The sequence below is a fragment of the Typopeltis vanoorti genome, chromosome 12 (genome assembly GCF_054136105.1).
Source record: "Typopeltis vanoorti isolate ZY-2024b chromosome 12, IOZ_Tvanoo_1.0, whole genome shotgun sequence".
In the NCBI taxonomy this organism is placed as follows: Eukaryota; Metazoa; Arthropoda; class Arachnida; order Uropygi; family Thelyphonidae; genus Typopeltis; species Typopeltis vanoorti.
The window spans coordinates 135,638,675-135,662,496 of record NC_143560.1 but is presented as its reverse complement, the minus strand read 5'-3'; the positions used below and the strand labels follow the sequence as shown (position 1 = coordinate 135,662,496).

The 23,822-nt window shown below is 35.5% G+C and overlaps 1 protein-coding gene across 3 annotated transcripts in view; it reads right to left on the bottom strand.

Annotated features, from left to right (window-relative positions):
- Positions 1-23,822, bottom strand: part of SMC2 (structural maintenance of chromosomes 2) — a 555,382-nt gene that overhangs the window by 259,363 nt on the left and 272,197 nt on the right. For all 3 annotated transcript variants that reach the window (XM_090401108.1, XM_090401106.1, XM_090401107.1), the window contains one exon: positions 20,660-20,806. In XM_090401108.1, coding sequence (XP_090257234.1) covers positions 20,660-20,806 — 147 coding nt within the window. The remainder of the gene's footprint in view (positions 1-20,659; positions 20,807-23,822) is intronic.

Below are 23,822 nucleotides of genomic sequence, written 5' to 3'. Positions count from 1 at the left end.
TGACCAATGTGGCTAAGAATATGAACACTTCATTTTATCTTATAGAGCACTCAGTCATATCATGAGGTAAGCAGTTAATCACAATACAGAAACGTAAATTAGCACAGAAGACAACAGTAATGACTGTATTTCTTACCTTCTGATGGGTAAGAAATATGCAGAATATTTCTTCAGAAATGTGCAAAATATGGCCATTAATATTGGATATTAAAACTTGAAAATTTGAGAAAGAAGTATTGATTTTCCTAAAATATTTCTTCAATTTTATTCTAACTAAATGTTTTTGATTGTTTTCCCAACTTTCTGCCATGTCATATGATGTCAGAGGTCCTGTCATCATGCCCTGTCAGCTTAATTTCAGGATTAATCTGATATAGCTTGATTTTATTCCCTTTAATCCATAATACAATAAATTTAGTTTAATCCTTTATCCAAGTATAAGCAAACAAAGTTTGTGCTTGAAAATATCTTCAGGACTGAGGTAAGGTAGTGCAACACCAGGCAACTCTGAGCAAAGGTGGACCAAGCTCTCATCACTCTTTGTCTCAGTATCTCCCATAATGCAAAGCACATCTCTTTGCAGACATGTATACTGCTATGCATTAAGGGAAGGGTCACTACCCAGACCGGTTTCAACCTTTATTGAAGTCTCGTCAGTGGGAGGCAGACTCAAACATGGAGATACTAAGGCAGAAGCAATAGGAGAGGTCATATTTACCTATAGGAGTTGCCAACAGGTGTACCACCTTATTATTGAATTACTCTGGATTTAGAGAAAGATGTTGGAAGTTTATTTTTCATTTGGTTAGACAATAATAAATTTAGTTTAATCCTTTATCCAAGTGTAAGCAAACAGAGTTTGCGCCTGAAAATATCTTCAGGACTGAGGTAAGGTAGTGCAACACCAGTCAACTCTGAGCAAAGGTGGACTCCGTACATCTTTAAAGAGTGACGAGAGCTTGGTCCACCTTTGCTCGGAGTTGCCTGGTATTGCACTACCTAACCTCAGTCCTGAAGATATTTTCAGGCGCAAACTTTGTTTGCTTACACATGGATAAAGGATTAAACTAAATTTATTATAATCTAACCAAGTGAAAAATAAACTTCCAACTTTAATCCACGATGTTTGCCATTGGAATATTAATTTTTATTTTACAATCTGTGCGGGGAAGAGACAGATGATGTTATCTAAGTTAAGGTGTGACCTAGCTACAGCATCTGTGCAGTCTCATTTCCTTTGATCCCTAAGTGACTCATGATCCAGCATACCAGATGCTGCTGGTATTGTATACTCCTAAGTACCTGAAAAGTGTTCTTGAATTAGTATAAATAATTTATCTTTGGTAGTATTTTTTGCAACTATTTTGGGCTTCAGTATAAGCATTGAAGGAGGATTGAGTTCTGGATTTGAGTCAGTTGTGGCATGCTTTGTTTTTCATTTGTACAGCCTTGGCACATCTCTTGGCAGTTCAGACAAGTGTGGGGAACGTATGTTTTCATGCCAGTGAGGATTACTTTGGTGATACGTTCGATTCATATGTTTGGATTGGAAGACCGGAAACAAAGTCCAACCATGGGAATGAAGTATAGTAGTCTCAGAGGCTGTACCACTTGGCAATGTTATAATGCCAAACTACTCTTGTGTGGGAGTGACTGTGTAAGCGCTGTTGCATGGGGAGGAGAGGAGCACTAGATTGTGCTCAGAATTACCCAGGAGGTGGGGGGGTGGCACTATATTCACTGCACTGGATGGGTTATTGATAAGGAAGATATCTAGGGTATTTGGGGGGGGGGGGGTTATCTGGTATGCTGGTTGGCACTTGAACAATGTGAGTAAGGTTGTTTGCCATCACTAACAACCTTAACGTAGTGCAATACTGCAAGGTCCGTACAACTGGAAGGAAAGCCAGTTGGTGTTACGGACATTAAAATCTCCTAGGAGGATGATTTCACTGTTAGGAGAGGGAACTGGAGAAAATCGATTTTTAAGGAGACGAAATTAAAGAGCTCAGAGTGGTCGGTGGCATCAGGAAAGTGATAGAGATAGCAGATGAATTTGGCTGAGTAAGGAAGGGATATTTTCAACCAAAGAAGGTCAAAGTTCTGCAATATGTCAGAGTGGTTATATGCACAGATGCCACCCTTGGTTCCGAAAGGAGTTAAACAGTGTGTAGTTTGAAGGGTTGAGATGGATAGTGGTGGGGGAAGGTGAGATTCGAGTTTCTGCTAAAAAGGAATAGGTGGGGTTTGGTGGACTGAAGATGGTGGTGGACACTATTAAGGTTGGAGTTGAGGCCACGGATGTTAGTGAAGTGGACATGCAAGTTCTGTGGGACATAGATTTGACTGCAAGGGCCCTGCACATTTCCTGTGCAGTGCCTGCATACTGGTCTCCATGGTGGCTGCTAGTGGTGTCATCACTTGATTTCTGAACTAATTTAACTTGTTTATAGTCGATTTAACTGTTGTCTCCATTTTGGCATTTTTTTTCAAGTTGTCTTTGAAGTTGGCATCTTTGTTTCCTCTTGGAAAATGTTAAGCCAGATCGAGCACATATGCACGACTGGGGGCAAGTGTCCTTTACTTGTTATTTATTGCCGTTATTAATTTGGATGTGCTTGTAGGTGTATCACAGATCACTTTCACGAGACGTGGAAAGTTCATTCTTCCGTCCTTTCTTTTGTTTATGGGACCAAAACGATGACACCTGACGATATTTCTGGATCGAAGTTGCATTCTCCTGCTAATTTCATGAAATCTTCTCTTAATGATTTAGGGTTTTCTGCCAGAAAGTTCAAAATAACGGCACTGACTTTCCTGTTTTTGGCCTCGATCAACTCGTGTACTGTTGATGTGATTAAGTCATGGAGTTCATTAGCAGGCAAGGGTGCACTTGCAATTGGGTGCTAGTTGTCGATTAGCTCAAGCTTAGTTTCCAGCATTTGGATTTTGGAAGATAAAGTTTAGATCATAGTATTAAGGTGTTATTCAAGGATTTCAACTTGTTTGGCTAAGTTTTCAGTAGTTGTTTTATGGAAGGAAGGAAGGTGCAGTGAACAGAAAAAAGGCTGGTTGAGATCGATAAAAAGCTTATGTGCTGTTTTAAGGATACTTGTGACATAAGACTGAATGATAAATGCATGTAACCACAAGAAAGATATTTAATTAACCAAATATTTCGGTCTGGAAATAGCAGACCATCTTCAGTGGTATTACAAGAACAGTTTTAAAAAATACAAGCTAGAATCGTAATGACTGTATATCTATATCAAAAATCTGGGAAAGTAATGAAAGTAAAGTAATAAAGTAAAGTAATGAAAAAGAGTAATCAAGATTACTCAATGTTTTTTTTTTTTTCAATCATTTCTCTACTTCAAAATGTTCCGTTTTATACTTAATACTTAGTGATATAACATCACGCAGCGTGTTCTATTTTTAACGATTTATTGTTAGTATTCTAGCTTGTATTTTTTAAAACTGTTCTTGTAATACCACTGAAGATAGTCTGCTATTTCCAGACCGAAATATTTGGTTAATTAAATATCTTTCTTTTGGTTACGTGCATTTATCATTCAGCTTATGTGCCGATACACCTATTTTTGCACAGGAATCATGTAGCCAGTAGTAACAGAAATCGCACAATATACTTTTTTGTTTCGGTAACTTCGGTTTTACTGCTGCGGCACTTCATATCATCATTGGATTCATTGGCAATCGATGGGGCTACGCTAACAAGATTTGAGGTACTCTTGTCATCGGCTTTTGTTGCCGCCATCTTTCACATTCATACAGTAAGCATAGTGGGTGCTTTTCACATGGTTGTTTTTTTAACTGTAAGGATAACTGATTTGATGGACTATGGGTATACTTATAGGTTGTGCGGAAGTAATCGCCACCTTAGTACTCTGTTAGTTTAACGTTTACTGATTATTTTGCACGAAAAACACTAGCAATAATGATAAAATGCAGAAGCACGTCTAACGCAGCTTATTATATATTCATAGGTGCCACCAAGAATGATTATCATCCTCTCAATGATCCTCAGCTTCCAAAAAACTAGGATTTCTCTTTCACTCAAAACATTACTTCACCTCTAAACAGCCGTTAACCATATACAAATTACAGATCTGCCCAGCTATCAAATACTGCTTTCACATTTGGAGTGGGGCTCCTAAAAGCTCCCTCAAAATGCTTGACTCAATAAAGAGCAGAGCAATTACATTGATAAACGACTCATCTTTTACCAACTCACTTTCACACAGATGTTTGGTCTCTGCAATTTGTGTATTCTATAAATATTTCCATGGCAAATGTTCATCTGAAATAGCATCAATAATTCCCCCACTCAGTACTAAGACCAATCGAACAAGTAGAGCTGCCACCCAACATCCTTTCACAGTACACCCTGAAACCAAGAACAAGTTTCTTCTCATCCCGACTACTATTGCTGTATTGTGGAACAGTCTTCCTCCTGATGTATTCCCTAAAGAATATGGTATACAGGCTTTTAAATCAAGTATAAACAACACACTACCCATATACAGTATCAACGTACTACAGGTTGATCAACCAACCTCTTGTGAGCTCAACATAAAAAAAAAATAAAAAATAAAAAATAAAAAAAAAAAATAAAAAAATTCAGTTTCATAATTTAATGGAAGCTCTACTGCATACAGCTCAGCAGTACAGATTGTACATTCTGGATGATATGATTAGATATTATGTTATCCTGAAAGACATCTGCAGGCCCAACTGAGAAACTGATTTTAAACCATCTGTGTGCACACGTACAAACTTACAGTATTGCTCAGTACATATGAAAGAGCTGCTAGTACAGAGAGGGAGAGGTAAAATATTTGCATAATGTGTATAAGAAGAAGCTGCATGATGAAATGCAGCCCTATCACGATAGTAGTGCATTTGTGGCATCCAGGCAGTACTGAATATCCAGATGTTCTTGTATTGATGCTGGCATTAGCAGAATAAAGGGTTATGTGGCAATCTAGCATGTATTTTACAATTTTTTCCATGATGAAACAAAAATAATTGGCCAGATTAGATGGGCTGGAAATGATTTTCTTTTGGGTGCATATAATAAGAACAGCTGTCAAAGTTGAAGTGCTAAAAATAGTTCATTTGTCTGACAAAAAGAGCAGGAATAGGTGATGTTCGAAATGCTCCAGCTCAAGATCCATAATAAAGTCTTGATTTGAAGAGAGCTCAATATAAGCAAAGCAATGAACAGCTCCTGCAACCCAAGATATGGAAGTTAAGGTACTAAGGATATATGCATCTTTCTTCAGTACTAAACCTGCAACTGTATATATGTAATGGAAATGTAAGTTTTTTGTTGTTGTTGTCATCGTCGTCCTCGTTGTAGTACCAAAAACCTTACTTCTATTGCAACTGGTGTTACTGTTTGTCCTAGTTCTGATTTGTGATAAAGAAGTTTGGGCAAAAAATGCATTTTGCCAAAAATACAGAATCCAGAAATAAATTCTCACAGAAAATTCTGTGAAATAAGTAGAATAGTTAATCTATGGATGATGGTAACAAATGTTGAACTGTCAAATAATGGACATCTTTGGTCTTACAGCAATTGGTCAAAATTGAAGCAAAGCAGCTTTCAGTTCTTTCTTTCTTGAACAGCCAGTTATGGGTTGGGTGTAATCATTTAGGCCAGTGGTTCTTACCGGTTATTCCCCGGAACACTTGTGTTCCACGAACTGGTTACAAGTGTTCCGCTGGTGAAAGATGTCACACGACACAGTTCTGAGTGTAATTGGCTACTCTCATCCTAACAACTGAAGACTGCTATGCGCATTGACTTTTAAACCAATAGAATATCGCATATAGGTCATGGGTTTGCAGGAGGGGTGGGGAGGAGCATCTCTTTTACAGTCATTCAGTGATGTGTATTGATTTGTATATTGTGTAACATAATAGTAGCACACAATGGATAAATTTATTATTAAATGATGGGGCAAGTACAACTGAAAGTAGTAGTAATAACATTGCTGCAAATATGTCTCATGCAGAAGATAGAATTATATGCAGTAAAATAAGAAAATTAATACACAATATTCTAATGAATATTTAACTTGTGGTTTTACATGGACCAATGAAAAAGAATGTCCTATTCCCCAGTATGCATGGAAAAACTATCCAATATAGCGCAATGGTTCCTGCTAAGTTAAAATGCCACTTGACTACAAAGCATGCCAATCTTGCTTCAAAAATACAGATTATTTCAAGAGATTGTTGGAAATGCAAGTTAAATAAGTAAAATATTTTGAAAAGACTTAAAATTTCTGATAAGGCACAACTTGCATCATATAAGGTAGCTGAACTAAAATAAATTTAGTTTAATCCTTTATCCAAGTGTGAGCAAACGAAGTTTGTGCCTGAAAGTATCTTCAGGACTGGGGTAAGGTGGTACAACACCGAGCAACTTGTTGCAAAGGTGAAGCAAGCTAACATCACTCCTATCTCAGTATCTCCCATAATGCAAAACACATCTCCACTTGGGCCTGGCTCCCACTGAAGAGACCTCAATAAAGGTCGAAACTAGTCTGGGTAGTGGCCCTTCCCTTAATGCATAACATTATACATATCCGCAAGGAGATGTGTTTTGCATCATGGGAGATACTGAGATAGGATTGATGTTAGCTTGCTCCAGCTTTGCAACGAGTTGCCCGGTGTTGTACCAACTTACCCCAGTCCTGAAGATACTTTCAGGCGCAAACTTTGTTTGCTCACACTTGGATAAAGGATTAAACTCAATTTATTATAGTTCTAACCAAGTGAAAAATAAACTTTCACCATCTTTCTCTAAATCCAGAGTAATTTAATAAAAAGGTGGCACACTGCTTGGCATCTCCTATAGAGGTGGAGATGACCTTGCTAATGCTTCTGCCTGGTATCTCCACTTGGGCCTGGCTCCCACTGAAGAGACCTCAATAAAGATCGAAACTAGTCTGGGTAGTGGCCCTTCCCTTAATGCATAACATTACATATATCCGCAAGGAGATGTGTTTTGCATTATTGGAGATATTGAGATAGGAGTGATGTTAGCTTGCTCCACCTTTGCAACGAGTTGCCCGGTGTTGTACCACCTTAACCCAGTCCTGAAGATACTTTCAGGCGCAAACTTTGTTTGCTCACACTTGGATAAAGGATTAAACTAAATTTATTATAGTCTAACCAAGTGAAAAATAAATTTTCAACATCAGTAGCTGAACTAAATGCTGTAAAATTAAAACCACATAATATAGCAGAATCTCTTATTTTACCAGCATGTTGTGAAATAGTAAACATTGCATTTGGAGATGAAGCAAAAAAGGAAATTATGAAAATTCCTTATTCGGACGACACAATAAAAAATAAAATTAAAGATATGTCAGATGATATTGCGAAAACAGTTACCAATTAACTTTCCAAACAACATTTTGCTTTACAAATTGATGAATCCACTGACTTTAGCAGTAAAGCTCATATACTAGGATTCGTTCATTTCATTAATGAAAATGAAATAGTGAATCAATTTCTGTGCTGCAGAGAACTTACCAAACGTACAACAGGATAAGATATTTTTGATCTATTACATCATATTTAGAAAATTTTAAAATATCATGGGAGCTGTGTGTAGGAATTTGTACAGACAGTGCTCCATCAATAGCAGACTCTATTAAAGGATTTGTTACCCTTGCAAAGAAAATAAACCCAAATATTATATCTATGCACTGTTTTTTGCACAGAGAATCCCTAGTTTCAAAAACATTACTAGCAATATTAAAACCTGTACTAGACGAAGTTGTAAATATGGTAAAATACATCAAGTCAAGACCTTTAAAAGCATATACGAATTAGCGTTAATACAAGTATCCAAGGGAAAAATGAAAATATTTTGAAATCCACTGACAAATTGTCAGCTTTTCAGAAAAAAGTTTATCTTTGAAAAAACCGCATATCAGAAAAAAATACAGTAGATATGTTTCCTTCGCTCCATAATAAAAATGTCAAGGGAATTATTTCCATTAAAACAGAGCATTTAACAATATTGGAAGAAAAGATTTCAAGTTACTTTCCTTCCTTAAATACACACAATTGTGACTGGATACAAAATCCATTTGGCACAATGGATTTGCATTTAATACATTGAATTGTGAATTTTCGTTACAAGAAGAACAACAATTAGTTACCTTGTCAACAGCTCCTAATGTGAAAATTTTGTTACAGTTTTCAACATCATATATGTGTGAGCTCAGTTTCTCAATATTAATCAATATAAAAACTAAAAAGCATGAAAGACTTACTAATATAGACAAAGAGATGTGGGTAGCTATATCACATACTAGACCAGATATTGCTGAAATCTGCAAAAGCCGACAAGCTCAGGTATCGCATTAAAATAAGTTCTATTTTTATAAAAGGCAAGTCCATGCATATTTTTATTGTTAGTTTTATGACCCTAATGCTTTTGGTATTCCCCAAATTTTTCTTATAATTAAAAGTGTTCAGTGACTTTGAAAATGTTAAGAACCACTGATCTAGAATATTCAAATGAACAGAACTTGATAACTCTGATTATGTTATAAATATTATACATTATGTGATATGATTAAAGATTTAGGTATGATTATCTATAAGGTAACATTATAAAAGAGCAAACCTTCACGCAATCTGTGAACTAATTTTCTAACTAGGGTTATGAATAGAAAATAAAGAAAACAATTTGTAACAGATGGAAACAAAAAAAAGAAAGAAAAAAAAAGATAGTGACATTGTTCTCCAAAATGATACAATCTCAGAAAATTAATTAATGTTTAAACTTAAATAGTTATACAATAAAACAAGTGGCAATAATAAATGTAACTTGTAGATAATATAATTTTAGATTCCAGTTACCGAGCAAACGGCAAGCAACTGCTTTTCTGGCTATAGGTAACTGAATGCAGCTACATACGCGAAGTAAACTGGTTAAGTGTTCTCAGTCAAATGCACTTGATATCCATGTTTTTGTAACAGGTGGGCTGACTGGATCCAGGATTTGCTGGACGTATATACACATCCTGGCTGGTTGGAAGGTTAACCCTGCGGAGGTCACAGTCGAACAAATTGCAGCTTAGACTGCGTATATCCGAGAGAGATACATTCATTACTAGTATGTGCTGAAATGCAATAAAACTTTAAATAAAACACTATAGATATAATACATGATGGTTTGCTATTTTCAGTTACAATCTAGAAATTATTGAAAAAAAAGAAACAAATAATAATAATAAAAAAAACTAAACCAATACTGTAATGACATCGGAGTTCGCAGTATCTCTCAGATAGAATTTACTATCAAATATCACTTTCACATTCGACTCTATCATTCTCATCATCAGACTCGAGTAACATTTGGTGAATCTCTTCAACATCTGATGGATTATCCTGTCGATATGTTTTTCCAGCCATTTTCATTGGTAAATTTAAAATAAAAAACTAAACCAATACTACACTAACATCAGAGTTCGCAGTACTCTCAGATACAATTTACTATCAAATATCACACACCTCTACATAACACGTGTTAAACCAAACTGACTTCAATCTTCTAGCAAATAATACTTTCAGCGAATTTTTTCTGTAATGATTTTTCCTGCAATGAATTTTCCCCACAATAAATTTTCCCAGTGATGAATGGCCCATGAACCTGTCAGTGTTATGGCAAAATTCTCCCTGAGCAGATATACTGAACAGATCTACCTGTCTGTCCATAGTAAGACAATTTACAGGAGCATAGAACCTCGTACACGCCAGGTAGCATAAGAGGTGAGAGTTTGTCTTTAGGAGAACTACCTATAAACCAATCAACTAGAACTGTAACTTGTTACCCTCTCCTAAAGACAAACTCTCACCTTTGATACTACCTGGCGTGCACAGGTTCCATGCTCCTGTAAATTGTCTTACTATGGAGGGACAGGTAAATCTGTTCATAAATTCATTTCTGAACATCAAGACCATATCCGTCTTATCAAATCGCAGAAATCTGGCCTCACACAACAGAGAGTTGAAAACCCAAACCATAGGATCAATCCACTGGAAAAAGACCGAACTTCTACATAGTGCTTTATATAAAGAAAGTGCTGAAGCGATACTTTACAGACCAAATCTAAACTGTAATGACGTTCTTGCTATTCCTAAAGTATAGGAAATTGTCATACAAAATTGTGTAAAATGATAATTTTTTGTTATCTTATTTTAATGTAATCTATTTTTTCCCACTCCAGATATATTTTAATTTAATTCTATAACACACTACTGCATGCATATTGGGATTCCATTGTAATCATGCACCCTAACTGTATGTTATTCCTAGTATTGTTTGAATTAACTGTACTGACGATGTCCTTTGATACTTAGGATGAAACATTTACTTATTAAAACTTATTACTGTGGTTATTACGTGTGTTTGTTTAGTCAGGAGTAAATAGAATATCTGTCCATTTTTCTGGATTTTGTCTGAGACCTCCTTGTTGTTTGTTGATCTGCTAATAGAAGATGTGAAATGAATCAATGAGTTCTGGCTCTGAAGGAGAATGTCTTGTGCTCATGCATGTTTGAAGCAATTAAGTTTTGTGTAGCAGGGTATCTGCAAAAAAGTACAAAATTCTGTTTTGAACTTTTATACTTGCTGTATATTGTGAATTGCTGTATATTTGAGTGCTTAAGGGTCAAAGCTGTATAACTGAGAGGAGACCTCCACATAGCCTTTAAAGGAATGCGGAGAACCGACCAGGGCTTCTGACCTAATGTCCAATCCTCACCTTCTCGTGGTGCACCCTGTTGGGTATCTACTTGGATATTGAACGGACGAGGATGGGCTGGCAATTTGGGATTTAGCCGACCTAATTGTATTCTTATTGGTTAAACCAAAATATAGAATGATGGTACAACATGACAAAATTTCATGCCGGCTGGGGCGTGGCCCGGTTAAACAAGGCCCACGTTGTTTTCGCCAGGGAACCAGGGCGAACAGCGAAAAGTCAGCTACTGGAACAAATCTGAAAATAAACCCCAACTCAACATCACCAGAATTAAAGATCGGTACAATCAACGTAAGAAGCCTGAATGGCAAAGAAATGAAGCTAGCTGAGGAATTAGATAAGTACCAGATCGACATAATAGGGGTGACTGAAACAAAAAAGACCAAAACTGGTGAGATCTTTCTGAGCAATAAACAAAATGTTATATTCAGGCAATGACAATCAAGGAAAAGAAGGAGTAGCCATAGTATTCAACACAAAATACAAGGCTAATCTTCTTGAATGGCAGTCAGTCTCAAGTAGAGTAATGTGGGCAAATATGAGAATGGGGAACTGGACAATGAGACTTATTTGTGCCTATGGTCCCACAGAAGGTTCTACTAAGGTAGAAGTGGAGGAATTTTTTGACGCTTTAGAAAAAGCAACTGACACAATGAAAAATGAAAAGTTGGTCCTTGTTGGGGATCTAAATAGCAGAGTAGGAAATGATTGTGAGACATACAAAAATATTTTGGGAAAATTTGGAGAAAAGAGCAAAGCTAATAATAATGGCAAATATCTGTTGGATTTCTGCTCAGGACATGGACTGGTTATTACTAACACCATGTTCCAACATAAAAATGTGCACAAATTCACATGGAAAGAAGAGGCTAGGAATAAGAAAAGTCTCATTGACTATGTTATTGTTGATAGTGATGTTTTCACCCTGGTGCAGGACACCAGGGTGTACAGAGGATTTGAAATTGGAAGTGATCACTATTTAGTCTTGAGCAGGATAAAATTGAATTTCATATTGAAAAGAATAACATGTAAGAAAGTTTTAAAGTGAATAAAAGTTGAGCAGCTCCCAGATGTGAGCTGTAGACTAAAATACACAAAGATTATTGAAGGAAATATGAAAGAGTTTGAGAACAGGAATCAAACCTTGGAGATTCAGTGGCAAACTCTGAAGAAAACATTGATTGATTCTGCCAGAGAGGCATGTGGTGAGGTTGTTTGTAAGGATAAAAAAATCAGAACTCCTTGGTGGACACAGGAGGTTAAAGAGGCAGTGAAGGAAAAGAGGAAAGCATACCAAAAGTTCCTGTCAAATAAGCCAGCTTCTGCTCTTAGAGAATATAGAGACAAATGCAAGAATGCTAAACACTGTGTAAAACTAGCTAAACAAGAGTCACAGGAGGACTTTGGCAAGAATATAGAAAATAAATATCAAGAAAGTGGCAAAATATTCTGGAGGTTGTTGAAGAAGCTTAGGAATGGAGGAAAGAGTGCTGTAAAAGGAGTTAGAGATTATAAAGGTGACATTAAAACGGGAGAAAAGGATATCCTTGAAGCATGGAGTAATTACTTTGAAAAACTGCTAAATGAAACAAGCAGTGATAACAGCACAGTGGTAAAAAACACTGACCAGGCATGCAGTCAGGAATACATATCCATACTTGAAGTAGAAAAAGCCAAAGGCTTGAAATGTGGAAAGGCAGCAGGAGTAGATGATATTCGACCAGAAATGCTGAAGTATGGTGGTATAAGAGTCTTACAGTGGCTGCACTGCATAGTTCAGAAAGCCTGGACAGAGGGACGAATTCCCGATGATTGGAGTAGAGCTCTCATAGTACCCATATATAAAAAGGGAAATAAAACTGCATGTGAGAATTACAGAGGTATTTCCCTACTTAGTGTTCCTGGCAAGATCTATGCAAGTATACTTGAGAAACGGTTGAGAAGAATTGTGGAAGAAAAGCTTGGTGAAGAACAAGCTGGATTCAGGCCAAATAGAGGCTGTCAGGATCAGATCTTCACTTTAGGACAAATAGTCGAGAAAGCATGGGAATATAACAAAGATCTGTATTTAAGTTTTGTCGATTTGGAAAAGGCATATGACAAGGTGCCAAGAGAGAAGCTATTCAATACGCTGCAGTTATATGGTATCAATGGGACATTATATCAAGCAATACTTAGTCTTTATTTGAGTTGTAAGTCAGCAGTTCGAATTGAAGGAAGTACAGGAAGATGGTTTAATGTTAAATCTGGTGTGAGACAAGGATGCACATTATCCCCTCTGTTATTCATTATCTATATGGATCACATTATGAAGGAAAGTGGTATTAAACATGATATCAAAATTGGAGATGTTAATGTCAGCTCTTTGCTTTATGCTGATGACGTTATACTTCTAAATAAATCCGCTACAAGTCTGCAAGATTCTCTGACTAAATTGAATAGCTCTTGTAATAGATATGGTATGAAGGTCAGCAATAAAAAGACAAAGACAATGAAAATAGGCAGAATCATTGAAAATGTCAACTGTGTTGTGAATGGAGAACCTGTGGAACAAGTAAAACATTTCAGCTACTTCGGCACAATTTTTACTGATGATGGTAAATTCAGTATAGAAATAGACAACAGAATCAGCAAAGCTGGTATGGTGGGAAGTCAATTGAATAAATTCATATGGAATAAGAGAGAAATTAGTCGGAACACTAAATTAGCTGTATACAAGACAGTGTTCAAACCAGTTTTAACTTATGGATCTGAGAGCTGGGTCAGAAGTAAAACACTTGACCAAAGACTAGAGACTGCAGATAAGAGAGTCCTGAGAAAGATTATAGGCGTGAACAGATGGCATCAATGGCAGTATCATATTAAAAACGAGGATATTAGGAAAGAACTTGACATTGTCAGTATCCAGGAATGCGTTAGCAGAGCTAATCTCAGGTGGTATGGTCACTTAAACAGAATGGGCGAGGAAAGATTAGCAAAACAAGTGTTCTCTGCCAGGTTGGCAGGAAAACGACCGAGAGGAAGACCAAGATATAGGTGGATTGATACGGTACAAAGTGCTTTAGACGATAGAAATATAAGATCTGATAATATTGGAGTGTTGACAAGCAACAGACTGATTTGGAGGAAAATTGTAGATAGGAAATTAATAATGATGTAATTTTTTTCATGTAGTACTATCATATCCTGTACACCCCTTGAGGGTACATGGCAGGAATTTGATGATGATGATGATGATGATGATGTATATTGTGAATTTAACATGGTTTGGAGAAAAGCAGCAACAACCAAACATTTTGGGTAGTGCAGTTGGGGCTTGTTATACATTCAGTACTGTAATTCACTGCTTAATGAATAGAGAAGCTGACTATTGCAAAATCAAATTCAGCCAGGGTTAAAAATATATTCCAGTCAGCTTAATCTATTTTCACTGTGATTCGTTGCTGGAATACATGGCTATCCAGTGTAAGAGATGGATATTGGGAAAGTAATCACTCATAACATCTATGAGAAGATAACCAATAGATGTTATCTTCTACTTTGCATTTAAACAGTGGGAAACGGCATGGTGAACAAATTATTAGGTCATTAGTAGTGAAAGAAAGTGTTATTTCTAGTGTTTAGGAGGGATAGGTAGTTTCTGAGCATGAAAATTGACATCAGAAAAAGAGTTTCTCAACCTTTTTTCTGATCAATGTGTGCACTACCCCAGATGGTATTAGACCATTCACATCCCCCATTAAGAGTACAGCAGATGACAACTACAACATGAAGTCATCAAGGTCATTCTGGAAAATAAATGCACTGGGCAACAGGTAGATGCAGCACACTGTAATAAAATATCCTACTGAGACAAATAGCAACTGCTATTGTTCAGTGGACTTGTTGGAAAGTAACATGGTTACCCACAAAAATGGTAATTCTGCCATGGATAGGTCCAGCTCCTATCACAGAAGTATACTGCAACAAATGATTCTTGCCATGTTTCAAATAAGTCTCTTGCAAACAGAAGCACAGTGACTTATATTTCTTCACGAGGATCCTGACATTACCCACGTATTAGTGTGTTCCACAAGAATTCCATTATAGGAACTGTTAACTGTTTAATATTTGGTGGATGCAGCTGACTTCTGGTTTTGTGAGGATTTGGATTTTTCTTTTTTGGAGAGGGAATTGTGGATGGCCAGTGTCCATCTGTTCCTTCTAAGTGGGGAGAAGGAGAGGAAAGAGTTATCTATCCCATTTATTAATGTAACTGGAGGCATGTCTTATTCTTTGGAGTGCACAAACCATAATTTTTCAAACTACTGGATTTAGATTTAGTAATACCATTTTTGTTGCATCTTCATGAGTGGATGGTGTGTGTGTGGGGGGGGGGGGGAATATTAATTTTTTCAAATAAATAATTCTAAAGAGATTGCAAGTAAATTCTGCAATATCCAACAACCTGCTCAAGGATGAAAAAATTGTAAGCAGATGGGATATACAAGATGTTCTTGTATTGGTATACTTCCTTTTCACATCCTGTTAAAGAATGTTCTGCTTAATCTTGACCTTTTGCATGTCCTTCTCATTCATTCAACTTTGGCATGATCAGAAATAAGCTGGATGTTCTTCCTCGCAATCAGTGCATTTGGGTATTTTGCACTTTGCAGTCATTATTATCATGCTATTTAAGTTTCATTAGACACAGATGGTGGAGCCATCATAGGCAGTGTGAGCATGGTCAATTCCTGACATTAGAAGAAGTGCAAAGGGTTTGGGATACAGAACTTACAAGATCAACTGAAATATCCTGTTTCACTGATGATGTGGGTTTAGTCATGTTAGATATAAAGATAATAGTCCTGGTTGGTACTAGACTATTCCTATATATGAGAATTCTTATTGCTGTCACTCCATCAGAGTAAATCTGCTGATGAGGCATGTCAAGGAGGTCCCAGGCTGATATTACTACTTAAGAAAAGTTCAGTTTTGTGGGAGGGCATTACTGGGATTGGTATTTCCCTAAGTGATGTTGCTACAAATTCCTATTTCAATAATAACATCTCATTAATAGAATTTTTTTAATGAATTTTCAGATCCGGTGAAGTTTTCCAAACCCTTCTGGAAAAGAGGAGACATTTTACTAGTAATTTTACTGAGACATTTTACTGGTTGACCAAGTTGTTAGCTTATCTGCTTTCCAACCAACAGCCTGCAGATTTGAATACTGCCATGGATGCTTGTGATCATCTTAAGGTGAGAGATGAATTTCACCTCGTTTGAGACCAATGCCCAAATTTATCAGAAGGCCAAAGCAGCTTAAAAAAACTCTACATTTGGTCTCTAGAGCAAGGTTTTCAAGGCTATGTTAAAAAATAATAATAATAATAATAATATATATAATATATATATAATTAATAGAAAAATAGAAAAAAATTACTTGACCATCCTACGGTACAAAATTACCATAGGATTATAAAAAAAAGGTGCAAGTGACATAAAAATACATCCATCTTTTGAATGTATAATCAAAAAAGATGGAATATATGTAGGTGATTAATGTTTTTTTGCTTCATCAATTGATGCACAAATGGTTTCTCTATTGGGGGCTTGTTGAGGATCCATGATAAACATGAGAATGAAAAATTCATGATTAAAAGCAAGAAAAATTCAGAACCACATCACTCCCCGAAGCAACGTGCCAGACTTCAATGTCCAATATCTGGCGAGCAATTACTGAACTCAGAAGTGGAGTACCAGGGCTTCCCAAGATATTAGTACCATACACTGCCACTAGCCCTTGCTGGTAAATCCACTAATTTACAGATCCTGGTTGGGTCAGCGAGCACTATCTATCTTGCCAAATGAGGTGTCAAACAGAGTAGAAAAAGAATGCACAAAAATGAAAAGCAAAGTACCAGTACTATCACTGGAAATTTTCTCCACCATGAAAGGTGTCTCACATAAGAAAAAGATACATTATGTTTGGTGCACAAGACAAACTACATCCAGTCTCAAACAATTTAACTGTTCTTGTTTATATTTTAGGAATTCATTAGAAGACTATTTAATGCAAATAACCATTAGCAAAAACATTCTCACATATCAGTTGTCCATGGAACACAGAGATTTTTCTCTGTGTTCCATGGACATTATCCCTGGAACATGGAACATGTTCCAGAGATAATGATGTAGTAGATAAAAAAAAAAATAGCCCATTAGTTACCCATGACATCGACAGCAAAGAGGAAGGGGGGAGGGGTAGACAGAGAGAGCATGAACACTGTACCAAATAATCAACATTGTCATTAAGGGCTATAATCCCACAGCCAGTTAGTGTCTGATGTGTATTATTTGTTTTCATCTTTGTTTATCTAGTGCAGAAATATCTTAATTTCTGTGAACTTGCTCTGAACCAATATGCTGTATCATAACCAACAGACCATACCATACTACTGCTTGTCGTGTCTGCATCTTCTGCTCTGAACTAATATGCTACATCATAACCAATAGACCATATTGCTCTTTTTCATGTCTACATTTTCTTCAATGTATCTCTTTGCTAAACAGTCTTAATTTTTGTTCAGCATTACTTAATGATTTTAAACAACCATTTCAATTTATTATCTGTTCACTATGAGTTAACACTGATGAAGTTCCTCTCAGGTCTATACCATCAAAAGTCCTTCTGAGAGTTGATGAGACAAGTTCAAGTGTCGATGTTCTTTCACCAGACCTTCACCACTACTGACTATGATGGCAACATCTGCTATATGGTAATTCTGTCTTCACTGGATCCTAATGGCTCATCTACTAGATACTTTTCTACTGAGGTTATTTTAGTTAAGGATTTCCGTTATTTAAATATTCAAGCAGTTGAGATAATTCTATCACAGATCAAGATTTCTTGAGAAGGACAAGCACATAGCACGTATTTACACTGTGTGTGAGTGTGTGTGTGTGTGTGTGTGCGCGCATGTGTGTGTGAGAGTAAAGATACTATTGTAATCTATAAACTTAAGTGAGGTAGTGTTGATAACGAAAACAGATCTTCTAACAACACTTTTGTTTCCTGAAGGGGAAACTAAGTCTTAGAACTCCTAGTCTGTAACATTAGGGGTTTTTAGAAATCAGTAGCCACAAGTGTCCACACTGGTATTGAGTTCATAACTATCCACAATTTGAAAATTTAAGATACAAGCATAGCATACGGTAATGCTATGCTCGTATCTTAAATAACATAGCATAATGTTTTTCTAAAATCTGGGACATTCTGAAATTTTTACTCAAAAAACATGGAATATTTTGTAAAAAAACGGGACAAGTTAAAAATTAAGAAAACCAATATTAAAACTTAAGGAAATGAACAACGTAGTTAAGGATATAAATTAAATTATACTTTAATAAATATTTTCAGATATTTCGGCAACGTCACGTTGCCATCTTCTAAAGGAACTTACAAAAAAGGCATGTGCACGTAGGCACTACAAACATAGTAACTGGGAATGAAGCTATTGTTCTCCTAAAAGTCCTGATGGTGCCCATTAGCAGGCTAAGTAGGTGTTCTTGGCCGTTGGACTGAAGGTCTGCTGATGTAAGCCTCCCAAATTTGGGGCAGTCGCATACAACCAAATTTGTTGAGGTTTGGAGAATTTCTTAGGGCTGAGGCTGATTCCATAAATAGTCTTTCGAATTTGTATTTGCTATGGTGTATTACTGTAGCTTTCTTCCACCATATTCTGTGGTGTGTATCCAGAGCATGGTCTGCAAGACCAGAATGGCTGTACTTGTGAAACCGGATGTAGTCCTTGTGTTCAGAAATTCTGATATTCGCTGTCCTGCCTGTTTGGCCAAAGTAAGACAGTTTACAACTGCAAGGGACCTGGTATACACCAGGTAATATCGGAAAATATTTATTAAAGTATAATTTAATTTATATCCTTAACTACATTGTTCATTTCCTTAAGTGTTTTAATAATGCATAACCAACGTATAAGTCTGTCTACGAGAATTAAGAAAACCAAAAATAAAACTATTATATATGTTGCACTTGAAATTAAATACTGCTATAAACATACATTAACATTAAATCCACTTTAAAAAAGGATTATTAATCACAAACATTTTAATTAAAAATATTTATCAGATTTATGGACTTCTTCAAGAATTTTTTTTTCTTTTGATATTTGATCATAGAACTCAGCACAAGAGAAATTCTTAAAATATGTCTTTACAATGATTAAAGCTTTTACTGTCTCAATTTTAAGTCTGTTTGTTTTTCATCTGTCCAAAGAGCATTTATTAATGAAAAAACACGTTCAACAGCTGCATTAGTTCCTGGCAGTGCTAAACAAAAAGTAACTAGGCATTTAATACTCCCAGAATTTATACCCTGTTTTGTAAAATGAGCAAACATTTCACACCATTTATTACTGACACTTTGATCCTTCTGTTCACTCCACAATTCAAATTTGCTTTCACAATATTTTTTCACACATACAGACTTATCAAATAAGTCCTCTTCATTCACAGTAAAACTTGGTGACACTGTCTGCATGAATATGTAGCTTTCTTGTATGTTCTTCCAAGTCACAGGATCCTTTCCCTTCAAATTAATCCAATCCATACACTGAAGAGGTGTGAGAAATGGTATAGACCACTCCTGAATATATTCAATATAGGTGCGGCAGAAATCTACAGAATAGCTTTCAAACTTTTCACTGTTATGTGTCCTTCTTTTTCTAATTCTTACAACGGTTTTCTCACAGTAGTTGTAAGAAACTTTTCTACCTTCCTACAATTTAATCTTTCCACCAGTTTGTTTGTTTCATCATTCACTTCAATTACTGTTATGTCTTGCTTTTCAATACATTTAATGGTATCATAAAATGTTTTTAACTGGCTGGCAAGGAAATGCAGGAGTGTAATTTAAATTGGATTTTCAATGAAATTTTTGAAACTGATAGGACATTTGTCAATAGAAAGAAAATATGACTTCAATGAAGGGAACATGTCAATAACCCTCTGGATTGCAGACAAAAGAAAGAGTCATCTTGTCTTGCTGCTACCCAAAACAGTTTTATACTCTGTGTTTGTGAATTCACAAAATGATTTAAGTTCTCAACTGGTACACAATATATATGGAAATGTTGGTAAATCTTGTTAATTATTAACTGAAGATCGATAGTTAAGCGATCTGAAGCACTCTGCACAGCATTATGTATCACATGTGCAGGGCAACCAATTCCAATTAAATTGTTCACACTGTTCTCTTGCATTTTGAAGTACAGATTATCCTTTCCCTTTCTCTTCTTTCCACCAAAGTTTGTATTTGTATTATCTGCTAATATAGCAATAACCTTTTTCAGGAGATCTAACTTCTATAACACTTCCAACACATAAGAAAATAAAAGTTCTGAAGTTTCACCACCTAAATTAACGAACTCCAACACAATCACCTTCACACCTTTTTCTGGATGATAGTATCTAATGACCAGAGGCACTAATTTCATGTCAAAGTGGTTAGATGAATCGATTAGTACTGATATAAAAACGTACTTCTTTTAGCTCTTCCTCAATCTGCTTTGTCGCTAATGGTGCAATAACATTGGTTATTATTACCTTGCACTTTGTTTGCGAACACCTGAATTTATAGTTGAAAAATTTTTTTCCTGATGGTAAGGTAATCACAAACATCCATGTCCATGGTGGGATTTGCACCACCCTATTGGTTGCAAAGTGGATAGGCTAACCAGGCTGGATTACATAGACACAGCAGCTTTCAACAAATATTGATATAAACTGAATGGTTTAATTGATAATATGTAGTTATTTATTAAAAATAAAAAATAATAATTTACCAATCTTTCTGCATTCTTTATGGTATCCTTTTCAATAGCTCTTCCTCTTATTTTATTCAATGGAATTATGGTATATCGTCTTTTCAACTGTCCTTTCTCTAGTAGTTTTTTACCTGTTATTTCAGTATCAACAACCACATTATACAACTGCAATGGGAAACAAAATTATACATTTATTTTATAAATAAATCTCCAATAACATGCTTTCTGAAAACATTAAATTTCCCCAAATCACTTTTCTCTTATCATATGTAATTATGAAATAAGAAGAGGAATAGTTTCCTATTTTTTACAATTACATTGACAATTTTGAACAAAAATTTTTTAGTGTTTTACATAAGGTACTAAATTAAAATAATATACTGTATCAATGAAAAAAGTAGTGTTGTACAGTGATTTGCCTCAATTATTGATTATCATACAGCCAGATAATTACAACTCTAAGCACAAGCTTTAAAAAGGAATGAATAATTAACAAATATGTGGGCACTTCAGCATTTGTCTACTAGTGGTTCAGTGTTAAGACCATACATTAAGAATTAACCAAGATTCCATGACCACAACTGCAAAGCAAATATTATAGTTTTGTCTTATAAAGTATTTTGTCAAGATTTTATAAGATATATATCTTATAAAATCTCGATATATCCACAGAAGGATCACAAACGGAATATATTATTATACTAATTATTCTTTTGTCCTAACAGCATTTAAAAACTAATCTATTTCTTGCTCTGCTAATGATTACTTACAGCCCACCATGACATTCAATCACATCTTCCTACTTTTCAATGAAGGGGGGAGAAAAAAACAATAAGTACAATAAAATTCAAAATAAAACTTTAATAATAGAGCTTAAAAATGAACCAATAATTTAAGGTGAATATACAAATATACAAACACTTTGGTATTCATGCTTTGTATTAGTTCATTTCTGAATGTAAGCATCCACAGTATGTTGTAGAACAAATGTCAGACAACTTTTCTTAATGTTTTTGCAGTTGAAGTAAAAATGATGAAATTAATTCACAGATTACAGATTCTCCAAAAGAAAAACTTATATAGAGGCAACAAAAACAATTAATACATTTAGTGGTACAGCTATTCCATAAGAATTAGGTCAACTTGAAAACTTTAGTAGAATAATGGTATTAACTTTTTAACAAAGCAAACACCCACTTTCTTTCAGTTTAATTAGCACAGAATGGTTAACCAAAAACTGTAAGTCAAGTCACAACTAAAATATAATTTTGCAATGTCAAGTTTGCCTCATTCATCTCTCTCATTTACAAAATGTTGATTTCAACTTGGCAAACATCAAATTCCTCAAATATACACTGCTTGGAAAGAAGTCAAACACCCCACTGGCAAGGTGCATTGTGAATGTAATGAGTCATGTGTCTGTAGCCGGTATAAACTGGAGGAATATGATGCTCCCAAGTCAGTGCAACAGTGTCCAGGTGAAATGGCTACAAGAAGGGAACTAACAGAGTTTGAAAGAGGTAGTGTGATGGGATGTCATGTTGCAGGCCTATCTGCTCAGCAAACTGTTGACAAATTGGACCATCTCAGGTCAATAAACAGTGATATGATACCATACTGAGATGGAAGCATAGGGAGTCAACTGCAAGTACTATCCACTGTGGACAACTCACTACACTCGGTGAAAGTAACCATACTGTGCCATATTCCAATTTGATTTGACATATAATTTATTAAATATCAGTTATGCACCATATTTAAATCATATGTCAAATTGGCAACTCTCGTTGGTTCACCTATGGAGAAATTATTCTTTATCACATCTAAGACTATATGAAGTGTCCTGTTCTTGTGACCTGACTTACTATGGGTAGACAGGAAAAACTGTTGCACATGCCTTGGAGAACACAGATATACATATATTCGACACTATCGTTATGGTAAGATGGGTGTAGCAGGCTATGCTTTGGTTACCCCTTCACGCAGGATCAAATGGAAGAAACAAAAGGGGAAGTCATAAGTCAGAGAGATTGTTCAGAATCAGCAGCAGTTTAAAACATACTCCAAACCTCAACAAGTATGGCTGTATCAATTTACCAAAAATCTGAGAAATAGTCATTTTAAGATCTAATTAATTTTTTTATCTCTCTCTTTATCTAGCAATAGATGGTTTCAATTAGGACTATTTCCTTGTGTTGTCCATTAGAATTTTTTTTTTAAATTAGTCCCACTGTTATACCAAATTGTTCTTTTACATAATGTGACAAACTGTTCTTGTGCTGATATTTTGCTGGATATAATATCATCACAATAGCAGTTAATTAGTTAATAAATATCACTTGTTTTCTTATTCTGCGTTGTGAATCAACTCTGCTAAATAATCGAGAAAGGTATACTGCTAATTTAGTGTTTTGACTAAATTCTCTCTTATTTCATATAAATTTATTCAGTTGACTTCCTGCCATACAGCTTTACTAATTCTCATGTCTATGTCTGCATTCACTGAAAAGAAAAAGATAAAAAGTTGAGCTGCAAGTGACCACTTTGCAAGGGTATATTATCCAAGTGAGGTTAATGCTGTAACATATGTGACAGACTGATGTTGGAAAAGTCATCATCATCATACGTATCAAGGATTTAGGCCTAGTATGGCCTGTTCCGGCCTTAGAAGTCATCGTTGAATCGTTTAAGAGGACGTCCTGGTTTTCTTTTTCCTAATGGCTTGTGCTTTAAGGCTTGTTTTGGTAATCTTTCTGTTTTCATTCTTTGAACGTGTTCCATCCATCTATGTTTATATTTTTTAATTTTTTTCAATTACTGGTTCTTGGTTTAATTCTTTCATAATATCTTCGTTTCTTTTGTGATCAAATAGGGTAAACTTTGCAGTTTTTCTCATAAACTTCATTTCTGCTGTTGTTAATCTTTGTTTGTCTTTTTGTTTTATTGTCCAGATTTCGCTTCCATACATTAAGACCGGTAGGGCTAATGTATTGTATACTTTTAGCCTGGTTTGTTTTTGAACAAGGTTTGGTTTAAATATAGAGTTAATTACTCCTGTTATTTTTATATATTTTGCAATTTTTATGTTTATATCTTTTTCATTTTCATAAGTGATCATACATCCTAGGTAGTTAAATGAATTCACCTGTTCTAAGATCTTGTTATCTAATACTATTTTAGT